Raw genomic sequence first — 12,353 nt, 5'->3', positions numbered from 1 at the left:
CAGAGAGGCGGAAGGAAGGGACAGGGTGAGGGCAAGTGGGAGGGGGAGAAATGGGGAGTGGTGGGGGAGCTTTGTTGGGAGGGAAGGGAGGGAGGGAATTATGGAAGAGAGGAGTGTAGAAGAGAAGAATGGGATGTTCCACATTTTTCCCCACAGCCTCCCCAGCAGTGAAATAGTTTTTAAGCCTAGTCACAGCTGGAAACACAGTGGACAATCTGAGCAGAGTAAAATCCTACACAAACCAGATAATTACCAGATAATTGACTTTTGATTGACATAGGCCAGCATGAGGTCAAGAGGGTGGAGAGCATCAAGTTCCTAGGAGTGAACATCACCAATAGCCTGTCCTGGTCCAAGATGCCACAACCAACAAAGCTCACCAGCGCCTCTACTTCCTCAGGAGGCTAAAGAACTTTGGCATGTCCCCTTTGACACTCACCAACTTTTATCAATGCACTATAGAAAGCATCCCATCTGGATGCATCATGGCTTGGTACAGCAACTGCTCTGCCCGGGACCACAAGAAACTGCAGAGAGTTGTGGACACAACCCAGCACATCACGGAAACCAGCCTCCCCTCCATGGACTCTGTCTATACCTCTCGCTGCTTTGGTGTAGCAGCCAGCATAATCAAAGACCCCACCCACCCAGGTCATTCTCTCTTCTCTCCTCTCCCATCAGGCAGAAGATATAGGAGCCTGAGGGTACATTCCACCAGGCTCAAGGACAGCTTCTATCCCACGGTGATAAGACTATTGAACAGTTCCCTTATACGATGAGATAGACTCTGGACTTCACCTTGTTGTGACCTTGCAGCTTATTGTCTACCTGCAATGCACTTCCCTGTAGCCGTGACACTCTGTATTCTGCTATTGTTTTTACCCTGTACTACCTCAATGCACTGTGTAATGAATTGATCTGTATGAACGGCATGCAAGACAAGTTTTTCACTGTACCTCAGTACAAGAGACAATAATAAACCAATACCCATACCACACAGTGAAGCAGAGGACAGAGCCACTGCCTCACAGCTCCAGAGACCCAGGTTCAATCCCGATCTCCGGTGCTGTCTGTGTGTGCAGTTTGCACCTTCTCCCTGTGACCATGTGGGCTTCCCCCAGGTGCTCCTTTTCAGCCACATCTCAAAGACGTTGGTAGGTAGGTTAACTGACCACTGTTATTTTGCCCCTAGTGCATAGGTGAGGGGTAGAATCTGGGAGAAGTTAATGGGAATGTGGGGAGAATAAAATGGGATATGTAAATGAATGGTTGATGATTGGCACAGACTCCCTGGAGCTGGAAGACAGCGGATCTACCAGCTACACCACTGGGCTGTCCAAGTGGAGGTAGTCAGGATTATGAGAGGTTTTGGTCGAATCATTGTTCGCCTGCCACCGAGTCACGTGGGTTTGGATTTAGAAAATTCTGGAAACACTCAGGCACCATCTGTGAAACAGAGTTAACATTTCGTATCAGAATGAGCTGGAAAGTTGACTCTACTTCTCTCTCCACAGACACTGCCTGATGCTGAGTGTTTCCAGCGTTTTCTGTTTAGATATCAGAACTCTAACATCTGCCATTTTGTTTCAGACTTTCATTGTCAGGGTTTGATTTGTTTTTGTTGTCTTAAACAGTCAAAGGTCACTTAATATCCAGGGAACAGTGTGGCTATTGCAGTAAAAGAGTGGATCTGGTCCCCTATATAAATGAAGTTGTTGTTGTTGTTGTTGTTTGCCAGCAGTACCATTACCATAGACACAAGAGATTCTGCAGATGCTGGAATCTGGAGCAACACACATAAAAAATGCTGGAGGAACTCAGCAGGTCAGGCAGCAGCCATGGAGGGAAATAAACAGCTGACGTTTCGGGCCGAGCCCTTTCACCAGGAAGAGGGCGGAAGCCAGAATAAGAAGCCAGAATAAGAGGGGGGAGGAGCACAGGCTGGCAGGGGAGAGGTGAGTCCAGGTGAGAGGGGGAAGGCAGTGGGTGGGGGAGGGGGAGAAGATGTAATAAACTGAGAGGTGATCGGTAGAAGAGGCAGAGGGCTGAAGAAGAAGGAACAGCCAGGACCTCCCGGTGGCCACCCACTTCAATTCCACATCCCACTCCCACACTGACATGTCTGTCCACGGCCTCCTCGACTGCCATGTTGAGGCCAGGAGCAGGTTGGAGGAACAGCACCTCATATTCCACCTTGGGAGTCTCCAACCTGCCGGCCTCAGCATCGATTTCTCTAACTTCTGATAACCCCCCACCCCTTCTTTTTCTCCCGCCCCCAACTCCTTTGTCTTCCCTTATTCCTGTGGCTCCCTTCCCCTGCCTTGATGACCTGCCCATCTCCTCCCCTCCCCCATCCTTTATTCCATGGTCCACCTGTCCTACCGGATTCCTTCTTCTTCAGCCCTTTGCCTAATCTACCGATCACCTCTCAGTTTATTACATCTTCTCCCCCCTCCCCCACCCACCTACCTTCCCCCCTCACCTGGACTCACCTGTCCCCTGCCAGTGTGTGCTCCTCCCCCTCCCACCACCTTCTTTTTCTGGCCTCTGCCCTCTTCCTTTCCAGTCCTGATGAAGGGTCTCGGCCCGAAATGTCGACTGTTTATTTCCCTCCACGGATGCTGCCTGACCTGCTGAGTCCCTCCAGCACTTTTTGTGCATTGTACCATGACAATTGCTTTCAGCTTCTGAGGTCAATGATGGTCTAAGCTCTGCTCTCCTCCTGCCTCCACACCCATGCACTGGCACATTGGTTTGTAGGTGATGCACCTTGTGGTTAAATAGCCGTGCATTAAAGGAAGGTCACCCCTACTGGAGGCCAGTGACGTCAGAAGCTTTGACGAGGAGCAGGGATGGTTTTACACCTGTAATATTGGACCCACTGACGTGGGCTCCAGCAGAGACTGTAGAATGGGGGAAAGAGGAACCGGACCCTCATTGCCAACTCCAGCCCATGGTGAACGTTGGATAAAATGTGACCTGCCTGTGGGTCTGGTCACTCCTCCTGACAGCCCAGCACAGCTGCAGCGACCAGAGTGAAGTCACCCTCTGTTATTGACACTGGGCGCTGATCCAGACGCCTTACATTCTCCTGGCCGAGCTCCAGTCTGCTTCTCCCACGTCAGCGGGTCTAACATAACAGGTGTGAAACCGTCCCTGTTCCTCCTCAAAGCTCCTGACGTCACGGGCCCTCAGCAAGGGCAACCTTCCTTTATTGCACAGCTATTTAACTACAAGGGGCATCACCCACAAGCCCAGTTTGGGCCAGTTTACCCAAACTAGAGGAACAGCACTCCGTATTCCCCCTCGGCAGTCTACAACCCGATGGCGTGAACACTGAATTCTCCATTCTCAGGCAACCTGCTCCACCTCTGTCCCTTTCTCGCTCCTCCTGATCTACCCAGGTCCTCACACACATCCCCTTCTTTCCAGACCCATCCCTGCTCCCCATCACCCTGTTTCTTTCTCCAGCCCCACCCACTCCTGCCCGTCACCCACACACTCCTCCCACTGGGTCCCCTCCCCCACTGTTCCCATCTGCCCTCCCCACCTCCCTTCCTTTATTCCACGCTCCACCTTCCTCTCCTATCAGATCCCACCATCCGCAGCCCTTTGTCACCTCCACCCATCGCCTCCCGGCCTCTGTCGCTATTCCCACTGTCCCCTCCTCCATCTGCCCATCAACCCCTCCTCACCTGGATCCACCTATCGTCTGCCCCGTCCCTTCCCCTCATCTCTATACACTGGCCATCTCCCCTCTACTCTTCCAGTCCAGAGGAAGGGTCTCGACCCGAAAAGCCGGCCGACCGTTTCCCTTCACAGATGCTGCCCGACCCACTGAGTTCCTCCAGTTTGGGCCTTGCCTATTTTTGGGATGGCGAGCTTGTGGAAAAGGCATGGACAGGGGGAAGGCTGAACCTGCAAACATCATTCACCCACGGGAGCTGAAGGGAATTATAGCAATTGTACCACTGGCCAACAACAACAACAACAACAGCATAACATTCCATTTATATAGAACCACTAATGCAGTTAAAATATCCTGAAGCATCTCAGAAGAGCACTGATAGAAATTCGGTGTCACACCACATACCTGGGTGCAACACGGCTTGGCACGGCAACCGCTCTGCCCGGGACCGCAAGAAACTGCAGAGAGTTGTGGACACAGCCCAGCGCGTCACGGACACCAGCCTCCCCTCCTTGGACTCTTTTACCTCTCGCTGCCTTGGTGAAGCAGCCGGCATAATCAAAGACCCTACCCGGGACATTCTCTCTTCTCTCCTCTCCCATCAGGCAGAAGATACAGGAGCCTGAGGGCATGTACCACCGGGCTTAAGAACAGCTTCTACCCCCCTGTGATAAGACTATTGAAGGGTTCCCTTATACAATGAGATGGACCCTGACCTCACGATCTACCATGTTGTGACCTTGCACCTTATTACACTGCACTTTCTCTGTAGCTGTGACACTTTACTCTGTACCTTTTTTGTTTTTACCTGTGCTACCTCAATGCAGTCTGTACTAACTCACTGCACTGTGTAATGAATTGACCTGTACAATCGGTATGCAAGACAAGTTTTTCACTGTACCTCGGTGCAAGTGACAATAATAAACCAATAAACCAATACCAATATATAAGAAGAGGGAAGCAGAAGCTTGGTCAAGGAGGATGGCTTCTGGGAGCATTGTAGAGGATGGGGGGGGGGGGGGGGGGGGTTGGGGGAAATGCTTGTTTCCAGAACCTGGCCCTCAGTGGCGAGATGTTGGAAATGGAGGAGCACGGAGAGATCCTGGAGAGGGGCAGGATTGTAGAAGAAGATGGACAGAGAGATGGGTGGAGGGGTCTCAGAGATATTGAAGTATTGAGCACAGTTCTGGTCGCCCTGTTGTAGGAAAGACATTCTATGACGAGGGTATTGCCAGCATTCGAGGGCCTGAGTTATAGGGAGGGACAGGCTAGGACTTGGAGTGTAGGGGGCTGACGGGTGACCTCCATGTGTATAAAATCATGAGGGGTATAGATAGGGTGAATGCTCAGTCTTTTTCCCAGGGAAGGGGAACTAAAAATTAGAGGGCATAGGGTTAAGGTGAGAGGTGAAAGATTTCAAGGGGACCTGAGGAGCAACTCTTTCATGCAGAGTGTGGTCTGTATATGGAATAAGCTGCCAGAGGAAGTGGTTGAAGCAGGTACAATAACAATATTCAAAAGACATTTGGACAGGTACATGGATAGGAAAGGTTCAGAAGGACATGGGTCAAACGCAGGCAAATGGGACTTGCTTGGTGGGCACCTTGGTTGGCATGGATGAGTTGGGCCGAAGGGCCTGTTTCCATGCTGTATGACTCTATGACTAAGCAGGAACCAGTGTAGGTCAGTGTAAAGGGGATGTTGGGTGAAGGGGTGACTAGGGTCAGGCAAATATCTCAGCACAGCCTTGTAACAAAGCACAGGACCCTCTGCCTCTACAACTGAGCATGTTATCTTCACGTTTCTGCCTGTGGCAGTCTTTACATTATTGAGATCCTTAGGTGACCTCATGCGATTCTGCCCTAACCCAGCCTGGTCCATGGTGAGTGTGGAAGGGACCTAGTCCCATCTGATGGCACACTGCTTCTTCCTATCTCAGGGCCAACAGCTGAGACACCAGAGACTGCAGATGCTGGAACCTAGAGCAACAAACAATTTGCTGGAGGAACTCAGCAGGTCGAGCAGCATCTGTGGGTGGGTGGGGCGGGGCAGAGGGGGTAGGATTTATCGATGTCGAATACAAGGTTAATGGCAGGACTCTTAGCAGAGGGATCTTGGGGTCCACATCCATAGATCCCTCAAGGTTGCTGTGCAGGTCGATAGGGTTGTTAAGAAGGCATATGGAATGTTGGCCTTCATTAGTTGGGGTGTTGAGTTCAAGAGCTGCGAGGTGATGTTGCAGCTCTATAGAACTCTGGTTAGACCACACTTGGAGTATTGTGTTCAGTTCTGGTTGCCTCATTATAGGAAGGATGTGGAAGCTTTAGAGAGGGTGCAGAGGAAATTTACCAGGATGTTGCCTGGATTGGAGAGCATGTCTTATGAGGATAGGTTGAGTGAGTTAGGGCTTTTCTCTTTGGAGAGAAGGAGGATGAGAGGTAACTTGACAGAGGTGTACAAGATGATAAGAGGCATAGATCGAGTGGACAGTCAGAGACTTTTTCCCAGTGAGACAATGGCTAACACGAGAGGACATAATTTTAGGGTGATTGGAGGAAGGTAGAAGGGGCATGTGAGGGGTAAGTTTTTTACACAGAGTGGTGGGTGTGTGGAACGCACTGCCGGCAGAGGTTATGGGGGCAGATACATTAGGGACATTTAAGAGACTCTTAGATAGACACATGAATGATAGAGAAATGGAGGACTATGTGGGAGGGAAGGGTTAGATAGATATTAGAGCAGGATAAAATGTTAGCGCAACATTGTGGGCCAAAGGGCCTGCACTGTGCTGTAGTTTCCTATGTTCTATGTTCTATTGTTCACGGTAGTGTAGCAGTTAGCGTAATACTTTACAGTGCCAGCGACCTGGGTTCAATTCCGGCCGCTGTCTGTAAGGAGTTTGTATGTTCTCCCTGTGTCTGCGTGAGTTTCCTCCGGGTGCTCCAGTTTCCTCCCACATTCCAAAGACGTACGGGTTAGGAAGTTGTGGGCATGCTATGTTGGCACTGGAAGTGTGGCAACACTTGCGGGCTGCCCCCAGAACACTACACAAAAAAGATGCATTTCACTGTGTGTTTTGATGTACATGTGACAAATAAAGATATCCGATCTTATCTTATCTTCAGGTCGAAACGTTGCATCTGGGCTTCTGCTTTAGGATGTAGTGTCAAAATCCTGAAATATCGCCAATTCCTTTCCCCCTACAGATGCTGCTCGAGCTGCTGCTCTGGGCCACCCGTTCGCTCTGGATGAGCTGACATGATCTCTCCATTACTTCCAGGTAAGTCAAGCTGCCAGAAGTGAAGGTTCCTGGCCAGGTTGTACTCAGTTCTGTGGGACTGGATGGGGACAGACCTACTGGAAGTGTACAGTGCTATGTTTCTGGCTGACAGCATGTCAGAATCCACGAGGAAGGGCATCATCATCCTCATTGACAAGCAGAAAAGTGGGGAGGGAGGACATCAGGAACTGGAGACCTACCTCACTATTTTTTTGAACTTTTTATTACTCTTTTCAAGGAGGTTTATTCAGTGATCACAGCATCACATTACAACAATACTACAATATTCCACAATTCACACAGTTTACAGTCAACAGCTTCAACTTACAACAGTCATCTCTATCCAGAACACACTCAAGCCCCTGTGGTACCCACTGGTCCCGGAAAGCCCCCAGTGTACCCGTGGATACTGCATGCTCCTTCTCCAGGGACACACGGACATGGACATAACCCCAGAAGAGGGGCTCACTGTCCGCCGCCTGGACTAATGAATGGCCACCTTGGCCAGGCTCAGGAGTAAACTGACCAAGAGATTCCCCCAACCCACCCCCACGTTCCCCCCCTTCCCCCACCTCCCCCCCACCTCAATGTTGAATGTGAATCATAAGATCCTGTCCAAAGTCATCACCAGGTGAGTCAAGTCTGCTCAGGGCCAGGTGATGTACCCAGAGCAGACAGCAGGGAGATCTCGGACAACCTTGTGCTGCTCAACCATACCATCGCCTACGTGCAAGACAGGGGTTGGACATGTATCTGGTCAGCTTGGACCAGGAGATGGCCTTGGGCAGAACATTACGCTCTCCAAAATGGAGTCTGATCATGTCTGGTCACAGGCAAGACTGTCCACTCTCCTCTGCCTTGTTTGTGTGTTGTATCAGGCTTTTTGTTGAGCCCATCAACAAGGACACAGGAATGAGAGGGGTGACGATGCCAGGCAGTGGGAGGATCTCTGGACAAAGCCTCCCTGTACATGGACAACACACTGACACAGTTGTTCCCACTGAGACAACGACCAACAGCTGCTGGAAGATCATCAACTTGGTGAAAAACGCACTTTGGTCTGTCAAGACCTGTTGGTCTTCAGGTGTAAGGAGATGTCTACAAGCGAGTGGCGCCCACTGGCACATTCCAGGGTGCAGAGGATGTCTGAGGGACACACTGAAGATGTGTTGGGAAGAACCACAACCTAGGGTCCAGTCACCACTGGATACTGAGGGTCTGGAATGTGAGAGGTTATATCCTCAGATTGTTTACTCAAGGAAGAACGACTCAGGCTGATGTAATGTAAACAGAACAGGAATGGAGCACAACATATGTTATGTGCTGTAAAACCCCAATAATCCACTATGCAATTGTTCACAAATCCTGATGGATCAGCTTCTGGTTCCCTGGAACCCTGGTCCCACACTCCTTAGGGACCTGGTGAGTTTATAAGGAATGTGGGAATGGGAATCCAGTGAGTATGTGTTTCCAACATTCCTTTTAAACTCACTGGGGCCCCTTTTCACACACCCTGTTCATTGAAAATTTTATTATACTACAATGTAGCATCTGAAAAAATGTGAATTAAAAGTGTGTTGGGCTATTAATAGGTTTAATGTCCAAAATCTGCCGGTCCAGCATGCCAAAGTCCTGGGGGTGTCAGATTTTGGGAGTTTTAATGTACTTGCAAACTTTGTGATCAAAAGAATAGAACAAAAAGAGAACGTAGAACAATACAGCACAGGAATAGGCTCTTCGGACCATGATGTGGTGTTGAACTAACTAAGCTAATGACACCTAATTAAACTGATCCCTTCTGCCTGCAAAATGTCCACATCCCTCCACTCCCTGCACATTCATGTGCCTGGCTAAAAGCCTCTTAAACACCTCTATCATATCTGCCTCCACCACCCCTGGCAGCCCGTTCCAGGCACCCACCATTCTCTGTGTAAAAAAAATTGCCTCGTACATCTCCTTTGAACTTACCCCTTCTCACCTTAAATGCATGCCCTCTAGTATTTGACATTTCGACTCTGGGAAAAAGATTCTGACAGTCCACCCTATCTGTGTCCCTCATAATTTTATAAACTTCTTTCAGCTTCTGCCGCTCCAAAGGAAACAATCCCATGTTAAAAATCAAATAAAACACTTTTGCTCCAACTGCGCATTACAGGTAAAAGGTTGCAACAGCAAAGGCATAGAACATAGAGCATACAGGAAGGATGTCCACAGATTGAGCACACATGGAAGAAAAGTAGATAGCACTGTAACATATAGAGGATGAACACTAGGAAACAATAGAGCAACCTCAATGGGGACATGAGGATATAGAGAGGGAGCTCATGAGCATTGGGATATAAGGAGGGAGCTTCACTGGAGAATGAGCTCTCAGAATATTCGGATATAGAGAAGGAAGTAAGATAAGATAAGATCTTTATTAGTCACATGTACATTGAAACACAGTGAAATGCACCTTTTGCGTAGAGTGTTCTGGGGGCAGCCCGCAAGTGTCACCACGCTTCCGGCGCCAACATTGCGTACCCACAACATCCTAACCCGTACGTCTTCGGAATGTGGGAGGAAACTGGAGCACCCGGAGGAAACCCACACAGACACGGGGAGAACGTACAAAGTCCTTACAGACAGCGGCCAGAATTGAACCTCGGTTTCTGGCGCTGTAATAGCATTACGCATTGAGAGGAAATGCTGAGTATATCAGGATATAGAGAGTTCTGGGATTATCAAAATGGAGCAAGCTCTGGGAAAATTGGGATATAGAGAGAGAAGTTTGGGAATATTGGGATGTAGCTAGGGAGCTTGAGACTATTGGATGAAGAGATGGAACTCTGGGAATATTAGGATATAGAAAAGGAGTGCTGATATTATTGGGATATAAAGGCTCTTGGAATATTGGAATATAGAATGAGATCCCTGGATACTGGGATATAGAGAGGGATTTCACTGATTTTCAGGGTTGTACCCCAGCAGAAATATACATTTGTTGGATTGTGAGATAGTGCTTGAGTAAAACGGAGATAATTAGTTGGACTTTAATGGATAAAGTATTGCATTTCTATATCACACTTTTCAACCTCAAGACATCTCAGAGCACCTCAGAGACAACAAGAAACTCTGCAGATGCTGGAATCTGGAGCAGCACACAAAAAGTGCTGGAGGAACTCGGCAGGTCAGGCAGCATCCGTGGAGGGAAATAAACAGTCGATGTTTCGGGCCGAGACCTTTCATCGGGATTGGAAAGGAAGAGGGCAGAAGCCAGAATAAGAAGGTGGGGGAAGGAGGGAGGTCATACCCCAGTTACAAATGCCTGATTTATGGACACCCCTACATATGACCGAGCTCCCATAATATTATTAAGTTCAAAAGTTCCTACAAACAGCAGAACTGGTTTCTTCTCGCTCTCTCCACTTCCTTTCTTATCAGCCTTATCTGCTTGTGATGTCACTCATTACATCACTCTGGAGGTGGGTTACCATATTGAGTGATTTTTGTGCATTTTCCAACTTAAAAATCGACTTATGGACGTCTGTGTAAAAATGGAAACTGTTACCCTAGGGATGGCCTGTGTATCGAAATTGGACAGCACTATGGAGCAGCAGGTAAAGCCGCTGCCTCACAGCTCCAGCGACCCGGGTTAGATCCTGACCTCCGGCGCTGTCTGTGTGGAGTTTGCACCTTCTACCCATGAAAATGTGAGTTTCCTCCGGGTGCTCCCATTTCCTGCCACACCCAGAAGACGTGCGGGTCAGCGGGTTAGTTTAATTGGCCGCTGTTAAGTTGCCCCTAGTGTGTGGGTGAGTGGTCGGAGAATCGGGATGAGTTGAATGGGTTGCAGGGAATTGTGGGGAGATGAGACTGATGGGATTGCTTCGTGAGGTAGCATAGACTCGATAGGCCGAATACTTCCCTTCTATGTTGTAAGACAGCATGAAAATAAAGTAGGAAATAAAAATATGAAACTAATTTTAATGTAACACGATAGTGGTGCTTGAGAGGCATTTAGACAGGTTCATGAACATGCAGAGAATGGAGGGATATGCAGGCAGGTGAGTTTAGTTTAACTTGGCACAGACATTGCGGGCCGAAGGGCCTGTTCCTGTATGCACTGCTCTATGTAAGAAACTCAGCCAATTTGTACACAGCAAGATCCCACAAACGGCAGTTTGATCGCAGCATAGGTTAGGGGTTAACTATTAGCCCAGAGTACACTCCATGCACTTCTTCAAAGTGTGGCGTTTAGATATTTTACATCTGTCCAAAAGGACGGATAAGGCCACGGTTAACACTGCATCCGAAACGTGGGGGCTTCAACACTGCACTCAGCTCTTGGGCTCAAGCCTCCAGAGTGGGGCTCTCACCCCATGACATTCCAACTCATTGCTCCCCACAGACATTCATGTGGAGGCGTGCACCCTGGAAACTACTCACCCCACGCAAGGAAGTCCAAGATGTGCTTCTGCTCCCTGAGAGCCGACCGGCTCAGCTCCTCGTACACACAAACCAAGACATCCAGGAGCCCCTCGACACTGAGTAACCTTCCCGTAACAATCAACGTCTCCAACTCCCTCAGCCTGACTTCTGCCAACATTCTCTCTTCCCCACTCAGCTTCCAAAAGAAATCTAGTAGTTTAGTACGGCTTTCCAAAGTTTTGAAATCAGGCACACTTCTTTTGCTTTGCCTAGCAAAGATTTCTCTCTCTCTCTCTCTCTCTCTCTCTCTCTCTCTCTCTCTCTCTCCCTCTCTCTATCTTTCAGTCTATCTAACTCTCTCTCCCCCTCTCCTCTCTATCCCTCCTTCTCTCTCTCCCTCGCTCTCTCTCTCTCTCTCATTCCCCTTGTCTTGCCCTTCTGCTTCAGTGCCACCAACTGTTCCACTGTTTTAAGCTCCACACTAAATCCATGGGAATGTCTCTTAAAGCAAAAATTATCGTTGTGCACTTAATATTCTCAGCTGTGAAGGCTCCTGTTCATTTCGCGTTCTGATGGAAAAAGATTGAATGGATATCGTTTCGGATCCTCTGCTGGTTACAGTTCTCACATTAGAGGCTGCAGACCAACCCATCTTTTGTTCTCCCTCTACACTGTCCTGTCACACACTCCCAGGGCAGGGACAGTTGGGGTGGAGAGGGCTGCACAGATCAGCTGACTGCCTGTCCCTCTCTCGGGGTTACGTTCATGCCCGTGTGTCCCTGGAGAAGGGGCACACGGTATCCACAGGTACAATGGGAGATTTCCAGAACTGGTGGGTGCCACAGGGGCTCGACTACGTTCTGGGTAGTGATGACCGTGTTGTAATTTGAAAATGTAAATAGTGTGTATCATGAAGTATTGTAATATTAATGTGATTCATGTAATCACTGAATAAACCACCTTTGTAAAAGGAAA

At 48.9% G+C, this 12,353-nt stretch overlaps 1 protein-coding gene across 1 annotated transcript in view; it reads right to left on the bottom strand.

Annotated features, from left to right (window-relative positions):
• LOC127586239 (serine/threonine-protein kinase MRCK alpha-like) overlaps positions 1-11,556 on the bottom strand; it is a 29,931-nt gene extending 18,375 nt beyond the window's left edge. Inside the window, exon 1 of the mRNA XM_052044042.1 lies at positions 11,397-11,556. Within this exon, the coding sequence (XP_051900002.1) occupies positions 11,397-11,556 (160 nt within the window). The remainder of the gene's footprint in view (positions 1-11,396) is intronic.
• Between the last annotated feature and the right edge of the window lie 797 nt (positions 11,557-12,353).

This window comes from Pristis pectinata, chromosome 35 (assembly GCF_009764475.1).
Source record: "Pristis pectinata isolate sPriPec2 chromosome 35, sPriPec2.1.pri, whole genome shotgun sequence".
Classification (NCBI taxonomy): domain Eukaryota; kingdom Metazoa; phylum Chordata; class Chondrichthyes; order Rhinopristiformes; family Pristidae; genus Pristis; species Pristis pectinata.
Note: the sequence above shows the minus strand (reverse complement) of the source record. Positions and strands in the feature narration are given on the sequence as shown.